The sequence below is a fragment of the Myotis brandtii genome, unplaced genomic scaffold (assembly GCF_000412655.1).
Source record: "Myotis brandtii unplaced genomic scaffold, ASM41265v1 scaffold266, whole genome shotgun sequence".
NCBI classification, from domain to species: Eukaryota; Metazoa; Chordata; class Mammalia; order Chiroptera; family Vespertilionidae; genus Myotis; species Myotis brandtii.
The window spans coordinates 10,084,639-10,103,260 of record NW_005360124.1 but is presented as its reverse complement, the minus strand read 5'-3'; the positions used below and the strand labels follow the sequence as shown (position 1 = coordinate 10,103,260).

The following is an 18,622-nucleotide window of genomic DNA, read 5'->3' as shown; positions in this document are numbered from 1 at the left end:
TCAGATGACTCTCCAGAGAAGTCTGCTGACTGAAAAAGAAGTGAATCCCAAAAGGTTACACATTGTATGATTCTTGAAAAGGCAAAATTATAGAAATGGAGTAGAGATTGTCAGAGATTAAGGATGAGGTGAAAATGGGAGGGACAGGCATGTGACAACAAAAGAGCAGCAGGAGAGATCTAGGTGCTAGTGGAACGTTCTGTATCTTGGCTGTGATGACCTTGATGTTCTGGTTGTGCTATTGTACGCGAGTTTTACAACACGTTAGCCCTGGGGGACTGGGTAAAGAGCAAATGGGACCTCTTTCTATTATTTCTTACAATTACATGTGAACCTTTACTTATTTAAAAAGTAATAATCTAATTGAAAAATACTCAACCTCAATGAATTTACCATACATTTGTTGAAGATTTCTACTTATCCTTTTTAAATTGAATTTATTGGGATGACATTGGTGAATAAAATGATATAGATTTAAGGTATACAATTCTATAACACATCATCTGTGTATTGTATTGTGTTCACCACCTCAAGTCAAGTGTCCTTCCAACATCACTGATGCCCCCTTTACCCTCTTCTACCTCGCCCTTTCACCATACATTGTCTATGTCTGTGAGTTGTTGGTGTTTTTTTTCTTAATCCCTTCACCTTTTTCAGCCAGCCCTGCAATTAAGTGTTTATGGCTCAGCTTGGGATTCAAGGTTTCCACGATCTTGCCCCAAACTGTCTGTTCAGCTTTATCTCTCAAAAAAGCCAGATCTTCACTGTTGACTATATACACCTAGGGCGTTCACAGTTTTACTCCTCATTTCCAGGCCAGAACATCGTTCCTGCTTCATCTGCACTTGCTCAGCTCCTACTCTGTGTCAGACTGACCAATGCTTCCTCCTCCGTGAAAGCCACTCCAGGGAGAAACCATTTCCCTCCCTCCAAACAACTCTAGATTTTGCTGCTGTTAATCTTCCGCGTATTCTGTATATTCTATCTTTTATTTCCATAATTTTGGGTATATTTCTCATCTATTAGATTTAAACAGTGTGAAAGCAAGATCTTTCATTTCTATATGAAGCAACCTCTGTAAGGCGCAGAACAAAGGACTTAATACTCATTATTTCTTGGCAGTTCGTGGTGTTTTGTACACAGTAGACTTCTGATAACTCTTAAGTAAATAAATATAATTAATTTTAATTTTTGTCTTTAAATTATGACACTCTGCTTTGTAAGTGATTGTAACTAATTTGTATTATTTGAAGGCTTATAAAAAAACTATCTCTTAAGAGCCTTTTCTTTTTTAGATAAAAATGAACACATTCCAATTAAAAAATATACAACCAAATGTAACAGTGGCCGTTATATAATTTCCCTTTCTTTAGACAAAAGAAAAAAAATGTAATAAAGTACAATGGATGTTACATATTTAATGAAACATCGATCAAACATCTATAGTGCCACCTGGGACACAAACAGTGACACCAAAGTAGCAGTCAGGACACAGGAGGCATTAGCAAAACTCTGCCAGTGCTAATTTAGTGGCCTTTCAAGTGTCTTGATTTCCTCATGCACTGAAATGAAGTTACTGGGCTAGAAGAACACTAGCTCTGACATTTTGTGGTTACGTGAGTGTGGAATGACTGAACATTGAGCACAAAGGCTAAGCCGTGTGCTTTTAAGGTCACTAATCCTCCCCCATTGAATGCATGTGGGCTGAGTCTGAATCAATCACTGGGTGACCAATGTCATTGTGGGCTCCTATGCTGCATTTGAGACCAGCCTTTTCTGTTTGTTGTTCACTTGGTTCCACTGTCCCTGACTATTAGCTTAAAGATTAATCACGATGATTGGCAACTCAGTGGTGAATGGCAGTTGAGTTCATTTAATTAGAAGTAACTCCACTTTGGTATATTAAGTGTATTTAAATTTCTAACCTCAATTCTAAGTGAAGTTTTTTGCTCTTGTTCTTCTCTAGCCTGTTCTTTCTTTGAAGGGAAATTTCAATCTTTATTGAAGGAAATTATATATATTTTTTAATGATGGAAGGAAGGATGGACAAATCACTATTATGAAGTCCTATCTGAGATTGACCTAACAGCTAGGGCACTGAAAGAATGAGAAAAAGAACACATAGAAGATACAAAGTCAATGTTATGAGAAAGATACTTTCTTTGGAGTCTAAAGAAGCTTTAACATTTTTTGTCGATATTATTATTAATGCCAAGATGTTATCCCTAGATTATTAACATGTATTAGGCACTTGTTATATCTTAGAAATCCTACTAAGCATTTTATAAAGACTATTTCCCTTAATAGAATAACCCAATTAGGTAAGTACATAGTGTTATTAATTCCTTTTTACAGATAAAGAAAATGGAATTGAGGAAGGTTGTCTATGTTGGCTCAAATCCCAGGGCCAGTGAGTGCAGAGCAGGAATTTGAAACCAGATTGCTGGGTCCTAAGGGCCCAGGTGATTTTGTAGAACATTATATTGCTTCCCAGAAATCAGTAGCCACCATTTTCTGTTGAATTGTTGCTAAAAGACAAAGGTGTAGTAGTTGACCTAATATCTTAGTGAAAGGTGGAAACATAATTTAGCATCTCTTCCACTCCAAACGTCAAGGTCTTTCTACTACAATTGTACTTTGAAAGGAAAGTCATTTAAAATGTTTCTATGTGGCTAAGGGATTTGTAACTAATTAAAATTAAGGTGCCTTCCCAGACATCATCAGAATGTAGGCCACCTGTTATTAAGGAAGAATATTTAAATAATCTAGGAAGTGAAATTAAAAAAAAAGAGGCAATATTGTGATAATAGATGGAACAAGCACTAGCAGCCTTAAGGGAACATATATCTTTTCTTCAAATTGTCCAAGGGAGAAAACTTATTTTTCAGCCCATATAAACAGTCTTGTTTGTTTATCATGGCAGATGGTAATTAATAATCAAATCTTAAAATGAAGTATTCTGTAAAATCATTCAACACCCTTTTCTCTGTTAACTCAGTAACTCTGTGAGTTTTGTGTCCCCTAAGTCTCTCCAGTCCAAGGCAGTACTAACCAACATGACTAAATATTAAGTGTGTTCATGGGTTATAGTGCCATTATAAAAGGTTAGTAAGACAAAAGGAAGCCATGATAAGTAAATGCAATGCATGATCCTAGATTAAGTTTCAGATCACAGGGGGGAAATGGCATAAAGGACATTAGTGGGACAATTAGAGAAAAGCATATGTGGATCGTATATTAGAGATCACTATTTTGTCAATGGTAAAGTTCTTCAATTAGATAATCATACTGTTGTTTTGTGAAAATATTATCTTGTTCCTAGAAAAAGGTATAGAAGTGTTTTGGGGTAAAGATACATGAAATCCAACAGTTATTCTCAAAAGTTTGTCTCAAGAAAAAAAAATCAATATAAAGATGGGAGGGATAAAGTCAATATGGGAAAATGTTACAAATTAGTGAATAAAAGATATAGGGGGGTTCTTTGCATTGCTAGAGCAGCTCCTCCAAATTTTTGAAATTAATTTAAAATAAAAAGTTTTAAAAAATCAGTTAACAAACTAAACAAACTGTGTATTTTCATATTTAGCATATTTTTCTAGGCCTGAGGAACATTTAAACACGGACTTGACAAAAAGTCAACGAACTGAAATCCTAAAATTCTCTAGAAATCACTTTAGGATAGCATTATGTTCATAGAATAGCATGGTTTCTCTGAACATTTCTAAAAACCTCAGATGTTCATTTCTTTAAAAAACTAAATGCTTATGAAACTAATCGCCACTTGGCACTAAAATAAATGTGCAGAAAACATTACTATAACTTTGGCATAGATATTTTACTGGGCAATGAAGTTGACTTTCCAGAGATTTGGAATTATCCTAATGTTTATGGATGTGGCTATTTTTCCCTGGGATAAACAATTAACTATCTGGAATTTAAGGGCCAGTGTAGAGACATGATCTAGAGCAGCGGTTCTCAACCTGTGGGTCGCAACCCCTTTGTGGGTCAAACGACCCTTTCACAGGGGTCGCCTAAGACCATCGGAAAACACATATATAATTACATATTGCTTTTGTGATTAATCACTATGCTTTAATTATGTTCAATTTGTAACAATGAAATTGGGGGTCACCACAACATGAGGAACTGTATTAAAGGGTCGCGGCATTAAGAACCACTGATCTAGAGCAATCTTGTCTCCACCAAGAATTCTGTAGCTTTGTCTTCAGAGAGAGAGAGATGCCATCTGTACCGAAGGTCAGAGTGATGAGGGAGCTAATTGCCCACATTTGTGCCTTCATTCAGGATGACATCTTCCCGAATAGCACAGGCCCAGCATGTCACAAGAGTAGGCTTCCATGCCCTCCTGGCAGTCACTGAATTTTGGTATGCACAGAATTTAGCTATCATATCCATTTCTCCTTAATTTTTGAAAAAAAAATTTTTATTGAATTTATTGGGGTGACATTGGTTAATAAAATTTTATAGATTTAAGGTGTACAATTCAATAATGCATCATCTGTACATAGTTCATAATTTTGGGTATTAACACCTTATCAGCTGTATCATTGGTGAATATGTTCTCCCATTTAGTGGGTTGTTGTTTCATTTTGTTGATGGTTTCCTTTGCTGTGCAAAAACATTTTACTTCAATGAGTCCCATTTGTTTATTTTTTCTCTTGTTTCCCTTGCTCGAGGAGATATATCAGAAAAAATAGCACTACTAGGAATGTTGAGATTTTACTGCCTATGTTTTCTTCTAGGATTTTTATGGTGTCAAGTCTAACATCTGGTTTCATTTTTTTGCACATATCTGTCCAACTTTTCCAACACCGTTTGTTGAATCAACTATCTTTACCCCACTGTATGCTCTTGCCTCCTTTGCCAAATATTAATTGACCATAAAGTTGTTAATTTTTGTTCCATTGATCTATATGAGTGTTTTTAGGCTAGTACCATGCTGTTTTGATTACTGTGGCCTTGTAGTATAATTTGAAATTGGGTAGTGTGATTTCTCTAACTTTGGTCTTGTTTCTTAAGATTGCTGTGGCTATTTGGGGTCTTTTGTGGTTTTATATAAATATTTTGAATATTCTATTTCTGTGAAATGTGCCATTGGTATCTTGATAGGAATTGCATTGATTCTATAGAGTGCTTTGGGTAGTATGGACATTTTAATAATGTTAATTCTTCCTATTCATAAACACGGTATATGCTTCCATATATTTGCATCTTCAATTTCTTTCTTCAGTGTCTTATAATTTTCTGAGTACAGGTCTTTGCATCCCTGGTTAAATTTAATTCCTAGGCATTTTATTTTATTTTATTTTATTTTATTTGTTGTTGTTAATCCTCACCTGAGGCTATTCCCCTCCCCCTCTGCTTTTCAGAGAGACTATAAGGGGAGGATTGATGGGGATAGGTAGGTAGGTAGGTAGGTAGGTAGATAGATAGATAGATAGATAGGGAAATATTGATGTAAGAATCACATTGACTGGTTGCCTCCTGCATGCACCCTGATCGGGGCCAGGGATTGAACCCACAACCCAGGTACGTGCCTTTGACCAAAAATCAAACCCATGACCCTTCGATGTGTGGGCCGATGCTCTAATCACTGAACAACACCAGCCAGGATGGTATTTTATTTTTTTGATGCGATTGTAAATGGGATTGTTTTCTTAGTTCCTTTCTGATAGTTCATTATTGGTGTAGAGAAATGTCATCCATTTCTGGGTGTTAATTTTGTATCCTGCTACATTGCCAAATTCATTTATCAGTTCTAGTAGTGTTTTTGTGGTGGAATCTTTAGGGTTGTCTATGTACAGTAACATGTCATCTGCAAACAATGACAGTTTTACTTCCTCTCCCATTTAGATGCCTTTTACTTTTTCTTCTTGCCTGATACCTGTGGCTAGGACTTCCAGTACTATGCTGAAAGAGGAAAATGTTCCTGATCTTAAGGGAAACACTTGTAATTTTTGTCCATTGAGTATGATGTTGGCTGTGGGTTTGTTATATATGGCCTTTATTATATTGAGGTATGTTCCCTCTATTGCCACTTTGCTGAGACTTTTTATCATAAATGGGTGCTAGATTTTATCAAATGCTTTTTCTGTATCTATTGATAATGCTCATATAATTTTTTATTCTTTATTTTGTTCATGTGGTATATCACATTTATTGATTGCAAATATTGTACCAACCTTGCATCCTCAGAATAAATCCCACTTGATCATGTTGTATGATCTTTTTAATATATTGCTGTATCTGGTTTGGTAATATTATATTGAGGATTTTAGCATCTACAGGTATGTTCATCAGGGATATTGGCCTATAATGTTCTTTCTTTATAGTGTCTTTATCTGGTTTTGGGATTAGGATAATGCTGGCTTCATAAAATGAGTGTGGGAGTCTTCCCTCTTGAATTTTTTTTTGAGAAGTTTTAGAAGGATAGGTGTTAGTTCTTTGAATTTTTGGTAAAATTCTCCTGTGAGCCATGTGATTTCAGTCTTTTGTTTGTTGGGATTTTTTTTTTATTACTGCTTCGATTTCATTAGTTGTAATCTGTCTATTCAGATTTTCTCATTCTTCCTGATTCCGTTTTTGAAGATTATATGTTTCTAGAAATTTGTTCATTTTGTCTTGATTGTTCAATTTGTGGGCATATAGTTGTTCATAATATTTTCTTGCAATCCTTTGTATTTCTTTGATGTCCTATTTCTCCTTGGCTGTTTTAAAATAAATCTAGAAACATGTATCCTAAAACATAGGAAGGGGAGAAAGGACATTGGACAGTTAAGAATCCATGTCTAAGCCCTGATATTGTATTTTTTTTTAAAAAAGAGGCATTTTTTTTTTTTTACTGATTTCAGAGATGAGAAAGGACATTGGACAGTTAAGAATCCATGTCTAAGTCCTGATATTGTATTTTTTTAAAAAAAGAGGCATTTTTTTTACTGATTTCAGAGATAGGAAAGGAGAGGGAGAGAGAGAAACATCAATGATGAGAGAGAATAATTGATCAATTGACTCCTGCACTGCCCCTTACGGGGATTGAGCCTGCAACCTGGACATGTGCCCTGACCTCCTAGTTCATGGGTTGTTGCTCAACCACTGAGCCACGTGGCTGGGCTGATTGCCTCTTAATAAACAATTACTCCAAGTTCTGTGACAGTCTGATATTCCTGAAAGTAAAAAATGCTTTTTACCATGTGGATATTGAGGACAACATATATTTTTGTATTTTCTGTAGCACATGGACTAATAAGATACCTTTTATCTTTTTTAAGGTTTTAAGAATTATTGCTAGTGTGGCTTTATAAATTGGGGGAAAAAGGAATACAAATAATGTCTGCAGGCTCAGAATGAGCCAATATAAAACAGATATTTTCTGTTTAATCCTGTAATGTCTTATTTATACAGTGAAGGTTAACTTTTCAAATATTTAAACTTGCTTCTGGCTTTTGTCTTATTCTGTGTTCAGCCCTCTTTGTTATACATTTTAAAAAAGGTTCTGGTGTGATGCCATTACAATATTAACTTGTCTGCCTATTAATTTATGCATGGTTTTAAACAGATCTTTTAAAAATGTAGACACTGTCTGGTATTCAGAAAACATAACCATCCTCTGTATTTGGATATTTTCCCCTCTCAATGTCCGGAGATCTTTCAGGTCTCCCTAAGACTCTGATTCCTCCAGTTTTCAAAATGGTAATTATGTCCCAAAATTTACAAGATAGTCAAGATTGCAAATCTTATAGGTCCACACAATTTTGAGAAATTTTGTATTAAAAGTTGAAATTGTTTTAGGACTGGAAGCTCATGAATTTTATTCATTCACACATTGGTGCACTCTACTGAGGCAGCTATTATAATGTCCTAATAATAGTGTCCCTGAAGTACCTATTAATGTTAAAATGATAAACTTAATTATTTATGTAATGTTATCCTAAAGATTACTAGGCTTGAGTTTTAAGCTGTTGAACCAAGAATATTTTAGAATATGCACAGTAATACACCAAAAATTAACTGATTTTGTTTCTTACATGGGAGCATATGCAGAAGCTCTTTATATGAGAGAATAAATATATAAGTATGGTCCAGTTTTATACAGAGGATGTTATTTCAGCTGCTCCCCCTTGATCCCCAGATATCTCCTCAGAACACACAGAACACTTGTTGCATAGAACAGCATCTTCCAGCATGGGTTTCTTAGTGTTAATTGGTATTAAATGAGGATAGGGTAAAGGCAAGTTCTCTGGTTAAATAAATTTGGGTGAAAAATGTATTAGTTTTTTAAGGCTTTTCAGAACCTGGAATATGACAATGTTCAATTTGAAACTATTAGAGGGGATATTATGTTTATAGAATTTTTCAAAAACTTTTTCCAATGGAACCTGTCTTGAGAGACTATGTTGTGGAACCTCTTTCCCCCCTTTTCACTACAAATCAATCATCAATTAAGGTTCATATCCAGTCAAATTTTCTCCATGAGGCCAGACTCAATTCCTGCAGTTAGAGGTCATTGCTACCCTTTTGGCACATTATAGCACTCTTATGGTTCTTAGAATTCTCATTTCCATTATAAGCTCCATTTCTTTCTTTCTTTCCTTTTCCTTTCTCCCTCCCTCCTCTCCCTTCTTTCCTTTCTTTTTGATAGTATTTTTGTTCTCCACTAAATTGAGATCATGGACCATCCACTATTCACCTGTTTTCTATAACACCTAACATAGAATTCTATGTGTTTTAATCCCATAACTTTGTAGGAACTCAATAAATGCTTGTTGAAGGATGGGGACCATCTATCGCAAATGTTTGCTATTAATTTCAACAATTCCTCTGGAAAATAAAATGTTTATCCATTTGAGATTAGGTAGACTAGACTTTTATTTTTAAATGCATCTTTATGCTCAAATTAACACTGATTTAGAGCGACAGGGAGAATAATTCACCATAACCAAGACTTCAACTTAAAAAAATTCAAACTTAACCAGAATCATGCAAGGTTGTTTTTATTAAGCTCTGTGATTAGATTACAGCTAAGTATTTCAGGGATTACTTCATTTGAGAAGAAGACATGACATTGTTGGATACATTTCAACAAAATCTAAGGACTTCACAACTAAATGGAACAGAGTACATCTACCCTACAGTTAACAAGCTTGTTAAGTAATTCAAGGGGCTGTTAATGGGAAGAAGCTAAGTGACAACTGGTCCTCTTCTATACAATGATTATCCTGGACAAGTAGCTACAAAGAAAAGCACATGACTATTATGGAGCTAGAGAGATCTTCCATCTAAATCCATCCTTTTTATTACAGATAGGACTTGGAGGTCACATACCAGAAGGCAAATGATTCAGGATAAGCTACACTTAAGTATTCTATGTGTAGTATCAATGCTAATATGATCAGCTTATGTTTTTTTTAAAAAAAAGTCAAGAAAACATTTTTGTATTTAAAACCCACCATAATATATTAGTGACAGCATGAGATGCTTAGCCATTGAGGATTCTTCTGTCTTTCCATGTAGTTTCTTTATGAGTTCTTCTGAGAAATTTTCATTGTGACTGTCTTAACCTCTGTGTATTCATGGAGACCGTATTCTCCCCTAGAGAGAGTGGGGGAAAAAACCCAGAGAATTTAGCACAGCACTACAAAATGCAACAGTCCATGATTTGGTTCCTGCTTATCTGGCTGGGAAAAATGGAAGATATTTTCTGTGTACAGAAGCATGTCAAATAGCAGCTAGCCAACCATAAGATATCTGGTCTTACATAAATCTCCTTGAGGGGAAACTTTCAAACAATTTTTTTTTTTTGCATTTTCAATGAGCATGTATACTCAGTTGATTTTCACAGAAATTGTCAATTTTTGACATTGTTCTACTTAACCATAAAAGAGCTCACCACATACACACACAAATTCTAGGTTAGGTTAAAATAAATAAGACACAGTACAAGAGGAGATATAGTAATATACAGGGTGGTGGGACAGAAGTGGGTTTACAGTTGTTCGTATGGAAAATAATGAAATAAATACTAGGATAAACTGTTTCATGTACTCAACTGTAAACCTACTTTTGCCTCACCCTGTATAATCCATTTGAATAGTACAGAAAGATTAGTAAATTCATGTGATTGGCCCAGATGAGGGGGTTAAAAATGACCATGATTCCATCTTCATTCTAACATGCTCTATTAGAGAGGGCTTGAAACAAAGTATTTTCTGGCTATAGTTTTAATATCTTTTGATTCTTAATAGGTCAAAATAAAAAAAATATCTGACCTATTGTTATAGGTTTTTCTTTTTTGTTTATCTATTTTGTTTTTATGAAGGGGAGAGGGTTCATTGGCCTAAATTCAGACCTTTTGGACTTTTTGTGGTTGCTGCGTTTTTCTAGTCATCTAGCCCCTCCCATGTTTTTTTTTTTTCTCTTAAATACAACCCAAATGATCAGGAATTAACCTGAGTCAATCAATTGGGACCTGGTATGTTATCAGGTTTATCAAGACCTTCTACCAGTTTTCAAAACTATGATACGTCCTTTGTTAAATAGATGACTAAAAAGATTAGGCTAAGTTATTCTCTGTATTGTTTTGATCAGAGCATTAAATTACATGCACCTACAAGTACTCTTAAAATCATATCATAATGCACATGTAGGCGTACAGAGGAAAAAGATCTTGATCCTTTTCTACCCCTCCCTTCTAGCGATGTAGGCAGGTATGTAGAAGGCATCTTTTTCTCCTGGGTAACCTAATCCTCTTACACTGATTATTTTCTTGGGCCATTAAGCTTCAGAAAATGCCTTCTAAAAGCTTCAGTGAGCATGCTCTTCAAAGTAATTAAAGGGTTTAGCCTCAGTTGTCTGAAACCCATTAAAGGATAGTATTTTATCGCACAAAGTTAGAGAAATTAATCCGTGATTTTTGCCAATAGACTTTCCATTGTATTTTGGGTTACAGGACACTCGAAACTGTCAAGATAGTATTGTGGTTATTGTCGTACTCAGGTTGAAGTAACTTCTGCTCCTTAATATATCTATGCATATATATGTCTATGACATAACACAAAAACACCTCTTTACTTAATCTTACTCGTCAGTGGATGACTAGTTCTGTGCTTCTGAAAGCTTCAATATACCAATAACCTGGGACCTGACTGAATGCTGGTCTGTTTCAGTAGGTCGGAGAGAGGCCTGAGACTCTGCATTTCCAATAGACTTTCAGGTGATACCCATGTTTCTCCTCCAGGACCTACACTCTAGTCCAGTGGTTCTCAACCTTGGCTGCACTTTAGAATCACCTGGGAATCTTGTTAAAATCCTGATTTCTGGGCCTCATCCTCCAGAAATTCTGTTTCTTTGTTACTAATGAGGCCCAGAAATCAGGATTTTAACAAGATTCCCAGGTGATTCTAATGTGCAGCCAAGGTTGAGAACCACTGCTCTAGTCCCAAGCATCTGTTTTTCAGTCTGGACGCAGAAATGAGCCAGATACTAATCAAGTAAGGAGGAAATGTTTGCTGAGCTGACTTAGCAAATATAATCAAGCAAAACAAAATTCATGTGAGCTCTCTCTATAAGCTCAATAGTTTATAAAATTCTCATGCTCCCCTTTTCCAAAAGGGACAGGAGGAAAGACATCTCTTGTGAGGTGCTGAGAGCCAATCAAATTTGAAATGGCAGTTAACTCTCAACTTAGGTTAACCTAAGTAACAATGCGTGCAATTACACACAAAGGGGAATTTCTGTCATTTAATGAATTCCAGTGCCAGCACCATGATCTAGAATCCAGTGAAGGTTCAGGCACTCAGCATCACCACCACATGGGGTCTACATACCACTAGTTTTAGGTCTGTGAGGACTCTGTTCCCAACTGATGAATTCTGCCTTTCAATCGTTGAGGATAAATTATAATTGAACTCTTGGGAGTTGTTTGAAGTGATCGCTTCAATAATTCTCTTTGATCATCTTGTAGAAAATGGCTTGTTTATTAAGGTTGCCAAATTTGGTTTCAGGTGGACATTAATGGCAGCATCCTCAGCTAGAATTTTTGAAGTAGTATTTACCATAAAACTTTTTCCTTTGTATTTTAAAGGAGAAAATTATCTATGCCAACATTCCAGATTTTCAGGAAATTACTGAGGGTTGGTTCCTGTTTTTTCATCCCTTTCTTTCTCAATTTCCTTATGGCTTGACCAAATTGTATTAAACAAAATTGACATGTCCTTCAGAATAATCTAACCTTTGCTATAGCTTTTTGTACAAAGTAATTAGTTTTTTCCAAGAGACTCGCTAATAATGGATATTATAAAGAAAAAGAGGTAGGGAAGGCAGGCTCCATTTGCTGAGTCCCCACTTTGTGAGAGTATCAATGCTAGGGCATGAACATGCAGTAGGACAGTAGGTCATTTTACTCTCACACTCATCTTAACAGGAATGTTAACATCTCCATATTGAACAGGAGAAAACAGAGGCTCAAAAGTTGTACAACTTGGAGCAGGCTTCAAGGCTAGCAAACAGTGGAGTCGGAATTCAAATGTAAGTTGGTTAATCTATAATTATGTTTCCTGTACTGTGCCATGCACTTTTTTACGGGTTGACCTTTTGCCACTCTCTACCTCCTCAACAGCATTCTAAAGATGTCCACAGCTTTTCACTGCCCCACTAATAAGATGGAATCAAATTCTCTTGAATTCAAAACTTCTTAATTCATATCCTATTTAACTCTGGACTCATTCTTCCCAACTCCATAAATCCCCACCAGCCAACCAACACTAGCCCATCAACATGCCACATGTAACATTCTGTTCGGAACTGCCTTTTCTCCACTTACTGAGTTTCTACACTTGTTTCATCCCCTAGATCAAGTCCTATCTTTTCTGAGATCTTCTCTTATTTTATCAACTACCATTAAGTTTTTATCTACTGAATTTCTACTACAGTGGGGCCTTGACTTACGAGTTTAATTTGTTCTGAGACCGAGCTCGTTAAGGAGCTTGTTAACTCAAATTACTCTATCAACTCAATGCAAAAAATCGGCCGAGAGACAGCTGGTATCTCAAAAAACTCATTAGTCGGGACACTCGTAAGTCAAGGCCCCACTGTAGTTACAACCATAGAATCTTAAACATGTAAAGGAGCTCACAGACCTATTTTCTTCTCCCACCACAAATTCTGTCCTTGGACAGATTAAAGTTGTGTTAGATGCCAGAAATGTTATACTCTAGTGGTGCCCCAAAGTTCTGTCCTTCAATAATACTGTGCTCTGCACTTTACTGCTTTACCTCCCTTAGGTATGGACTCCCAATCTAATACAATTCATTTTATAGCATATGTAGGCTATTTTGCACTATATATTTTGGTACACATTCCTCCTGCCACCACAATTACATGAAGGATGGGACATGGTATCATGTTTCTGGGACTCCCTGGTCCTTATATACATACAAGTACTTAATTAATGTATATTGAGAAGAAGGTGAATAATTTTATCATTTCCTTCTTTCACCAGCTCTCCAAAGATAGTTGGTTATTTGTAATTTTGTTGACTTATTTAAATGACAAAGTACATGCATTCATGACCTTTAGAAACTGAGACTCACTCTTACTTGTTATTCATAAAATGGGCAGCTTTACTATATTTGATTCCATAAGGTTTGTATATGATATGTCTTTTATCTTGAAGACTTTTAAAATTTATTGCTAAATATAAAAAAGTTTTAAGAAATGAAATGGTTAAATTGCTTGAACAAAATTAAGCAAACGTATTGCCATTATTTTCTATGTGTACATTTAAAAAGTCTATATGTTGTTTAAAAAGCCATTGAAGGTTTCTAAATGCATTTTTATATATATTCTCAATTTCATCATGACTATAAAACATGTTTTCCTTTGCGAATGTTGCTAAGTGGTTAGAGCATCAGCCTGCGCACTGTAGGGTCACTGGTTTGATTTCTGGCCTAGGGCGTGTACCTGGGTTGCAAGTTCAATTCCTGGCCCTACACAGGGTGAGTGTGGGAGGCAACCAACCAGTATGTCTCTCTCACATCCATGTTTCTCCTTTCTCTCCCTCCCACTCTATAAAAAAACAAAATCCAATGGGTAAAATATCCTTACTCCTCGGGTGAGGATTAAGAAAAGAACAAAATCTTTATTCAAATTTCCTTTTCAGTTTAGATTTTAGTACCAAGAAAAACTCATTCAGGTAATTTAAAATTTTGGAGTTCACATTAAGCTCAATATTGAAAAAAAAATTTAAAAACATATTTTAAATTTAAACATAGGGGAAGAAAGGTGAGGGAGAGATAGAAACATTGGTCTGCTGCCTCTTGCAGGCCCCCTACTGGGGATTGAGCCTGCAACCCAGGCACGTGCCCTGACCAGGAATCGAACCTGTGACCTCTTGGTGCATGGGTTGACATTCAACCGCTGGGCCACACCAGCTGGGCTGAAAATTTTTTTAGATAAAGGCACCTAATCTACTTAAGAGGTATTTTCAAATAATCATAGTGTTCTTATTTTTGCACACTTCTTACAATCACCAATTTGTAGTTTCTAGCTTCTTTCTGGGAAAGTTTTCAATAACCAAAGTTAGTAAACTCCTATTTATAGGGGACCTAAGTTATATTTCCCTTCTGCCATTACCTTTTTGTATTTACTGGGTAAACCCAGCATTTAAAAAGCTATTTGGTAGTATGAACAGAGGAAAGAACAGAGGCAAGTTTTAATTTAAGTAGTGACTATGGATTAATTCCCTGAGAGTGACAACTATTTTTATCAAGATAAGTATTTATCTTAATAAAAGGTTATTCTTACAGTTCTCGTCCATTTCCAGACATCTTGAATCCACCAAAGGGACACTGGGCAGACACCATGCTATAGCAATTCACCCTGGAAAGAAAAAAAAAGTATATTATAGATCATAATGAACCAATGAAATAACCCCTAAATCTGGAATTTTAGAAATTCAGCGAGTTCTTTAAAAATTCCATTAATTTCAATATAACATATTCATTGCAATAAGTATAAATCAGCAATTTTCATCTCATGGCATACATAAATTATTAAAATTCTATGGCACACCAAAACACACAGGTATAATTTACTCACACTGGATGGTTGTTGTGTTGGCTATTGTATTTTTTTTTTTTTTTTTACAATCTAAGGGAAAAGAGGTAAGTGCCCCAGACTAAATAGTTAGGTACTGCATGTTTTAAAAATTCCTGTGGCACACTGGTTGAAAATTGCTGGTATATGTATATATGCAACCTAGAAACAAATATAAGGGTACAACTCAGCATGTGGGTAGCCATTTGGGTAGGACATATGTTCCTCAGAAGTTGTAGTTTGAATTAGAATAGCTTTTATGCCTTAGGACAAAGGCTTGCTAAATACTGGAGTTTGTTGGCTGGGTTACTGCTGACACTCAATTAGCTTATAATTCTCGTGAGTTATGTGCTTAACAGGCTAGAGTCAATTTTCTTTTGCAATGACAATATGTATCATGTTACTCAGTTCACTTTTTTCATTAATTGGTTCAATAACTGCTTAAACTGAGGCTTTGGCAGGAGTTGGATTTCATTATTAACTGTTTACTCCTTGCCATATTTCTGAACAAATATAATTACAAAAACATGAGTGATTAGAACTAAAGAAAAAATTATGATAAAAGATCAAGAAAAGGGGGAATGTAGTTATGCAGGACATGAACAAATTGTTTAGCTTTGAATTTCCTGGCGGTCAAAGTGAACAGTAAAATTTAATTATCGACATGACTCTCATTAAACATAAGAGGAAAACAATATTATTTAAAGGAGGAACAACGTTCTTTTAAAACACTTTTCCTCTCTTTATGCCATTATGATAGGTAAACAATAGTGTGACTTCTAGTTAAATTATATTATGCTTGGGAGAGTTTGGTTATTAATTGATCCTGAGATAATACTTAGACATTTTCTCAGTTACAGCATTTGCTATCCATTTTCCAGAGTTCCATATTTTCGGTGGACCACAGAGTTCTTATCCAGCCTCTCTTCCTGGAAGATAGTTCTTTAAATAAACTTACACTTTCAAAAGACAACTTATCTCAGCTTTGTTTAATTATTCTTTCAACTGCAAAATTGAATCATTAATTTGAAATTATGAGTAAAATCCCCAAAACTCTGGAATTCAGTAATTATCTGGAAAACACCATGTAGTGACTATTTCTGGGACAATGCCAGAACATCATTGTGTTTTAAGATATACAGTAATAAGAATCTAGTCGCCTCTGTTTTAATAGTAAAGAAATTCTGACTGGGGATTCCCACGCCACTGGGTGGAATGATGTCATAATAAGCTTCCCAATCAGATAGGCATATAACATTGTGTGATTCCAAAAGTCAAAAACCTGAAACCTTGTCTTTTTTTAAAAGCACTGGAAATGAAACTATGTTAGTGCTAGTAAACAGAGAATATTGAGTTAGAGAAAATGTAAGTTCAAAATGATCAGCCTTGCCAATTGATTCTCTTTTTAAGATTCCTTCTTGTTATAATGGGAGGTGCTCTGCCCACACACTCTGGTTTTGGCCCTCAGAACCTGAGGAACAGTGGGAAAGTTATCTAGCTTCTCTAAGCATGTTTTCCCCTCTGTAAAAAGGGCATGGTTATATTTAACAGGGTTGTTTCAAGGTGTAAGATGATGTATAGAATTGTACTTTATATGGTGCTTGATACATAGGAATTCTTTAGTAAATGGAGATAATAAAATTCATCATTGCTATTGTATGTGAGTAAGTTAATAAATGTATCATGGGATAATTCTACATTAGTCACCAGCCATACTGATGATTTAATTTTATTAAGAGTCTCTGAAAGACAGCACCGCATTATAGAAAGAATCAGGCTTTTGAGCAGTGGTCCTCTATCTCGGTTACACATGAGAATCATGACATCTTTGAAAAGTACTCCTTAAATAAAAGAGCTTTGCCCAGACTCAGTCACGGAGAGTGATATGATCAGTAGGTTTAATGCACACTCTCCTCACCACAAATCAGTGTATGTATGTTGAATGCTCCTCAGGTGACTCTAATGTACAGCCAAGGTAGAGAACCACTGCTGTAGAGTTTGAAATAAGTCTGAGTTTCAGCTGTCATTCATTGTGTGATCTTGCTAAGCTTTCGTTTTTTCCACTGGTAAATTTAACATACTTAAGCAGCTGTAATGTAAAATAAGATAATGAATATAAAGAAGGCAGTGCAAACCAATTGCTCCTGCCTAGCATCCATACTTGGGGCAAGCAATTTCAGGAGGCTGGAAGGAGTTAAAGAAAATATCCTTCCAAAATCATAGAGGGTGTGTGAGTGTGTTTTGTTTTTGGTAACAACTGTTTTCCACCAGGCCATGCGATTCCAAATGAAAAGGATAAAGTAACCTATTAATGTAGTTATCATTGAAAAGCCAGTATTTATAGGTCTGACTTACCACACTGTTCCGGCCTGCAGAGCAGAGGAGACTGTTATGGCTTTATCAAGGTCTTTGGTAAAGATTCCTGCTGATAAGCCATATAAAGTATTGTTTGCTCTCTTGATCACATCATCTAAAGATTTAAACTTCATGATTTGCTGCACTGGTCCAAATATCTACACCACAAGAAATGAATGAAATAAATCAAAGTAATAGGTTAAAACTAAATATTTTAGATAATATAATTTTCTGCCTTATAAATAATCCTAAATTAAGATTTTGCTTCTCATCTCATGTGTAAGGATCAAAATGGTAACTGCTGGAATGCTAAGTTAAAACGTGTTACATTCTCTTTGGAACAAGATGGGATACAAATAAGGCATAATTCGTTTTCTAGAATTGGAATTACTCTTTCAAGAACTTAATGATTATGCATGAAATCATTAACTACAGAGTTGCTTTTCTATTTAGGAACGTTTTAAATTTTCTCCCTAGTTTTCCTCATCTTCCAAGTAACTACATAAACAGCAAACCAAGAAAGCAATGTTTGTTCTACTGGATACATGAATAGGCAATGATTGATAATAATGTTGTAAATATCAGTTTACCATCAATTGAAATATCAACTATTATATTGGTCTTAGATATTTTCATAATCAATCAAGTTAGGTGAAACAACATGAATTTTTGTTCAGATTCTACACGTCAGCCAAATCTTGTTCAGATTCTACACTTCAGCCAAGTCTTATTTAACTCACATACTGAACAGAATGATTCATTACTGCCAGAGCTTAAATCCTTATTCACTCTGTACTAACCAAAGCATGAATTCATTGACAATGATTATAATCAGAGCACAGGAAACAAATTCACAATTTGCTCATTCTAGCCTGAACACTTTCACTTTTGCTGAACTCTTTAGTTAGTGCAGCCCAAACTCAACTCATTCTGTATCTTACCTCCTGGTAGGAGAAAAACAACTGGGGTTTCTCTTAAAAAGTAAACTCCTATATTATTGTTCCATAACACATATATTGAAAGTAAAGAGGGCTCCTTTGAGTGTTACCAGAATTTTCTAGGAAATGTCAATTAGAGAAGACAAAAATCAGAAAGGATAGTTTTCTGATGTTCATCATTGCTCTAAGTGTAGGAGGGGGAAGCTACCATTCAGTAG

General features: G+C 35.4%; 1 protein-coding gene across 1 annotated transcript in view; it reads right to left on the bottom strand.

Moving 5' to 3' along the window:
* Positions 1-8,993: 8,993 nt before the first annotated feature.
* ALDH1A1 (aldehyde dehydrogenase 1 family, member A1) overlaps positions 8,994-18,622 on the bottom strand; it is a 48,201-nt gene continuing 38,572 nt past the window's right edge. The window contains exons 11-13 of the mRNA XM_005868316.2: positions 17,467-17,624; positions 14,821-14,895; positions 8,994-9,609 (exon numbers count right to left, since the gene is read on the bottom strand). Coding sequence (XP_005868378.1) covers positions 9,537-9,609; positions 14,821-14,895; positions 17,467-17,624 — 306 coding nt within the window. The 3' untranslated portion in view covers positions 8,994-9,536. The remainder of the gene's footprint in view (positions 9,610-14,820; positions 14,896-17,466; positions 17,625-18,622) is intronic.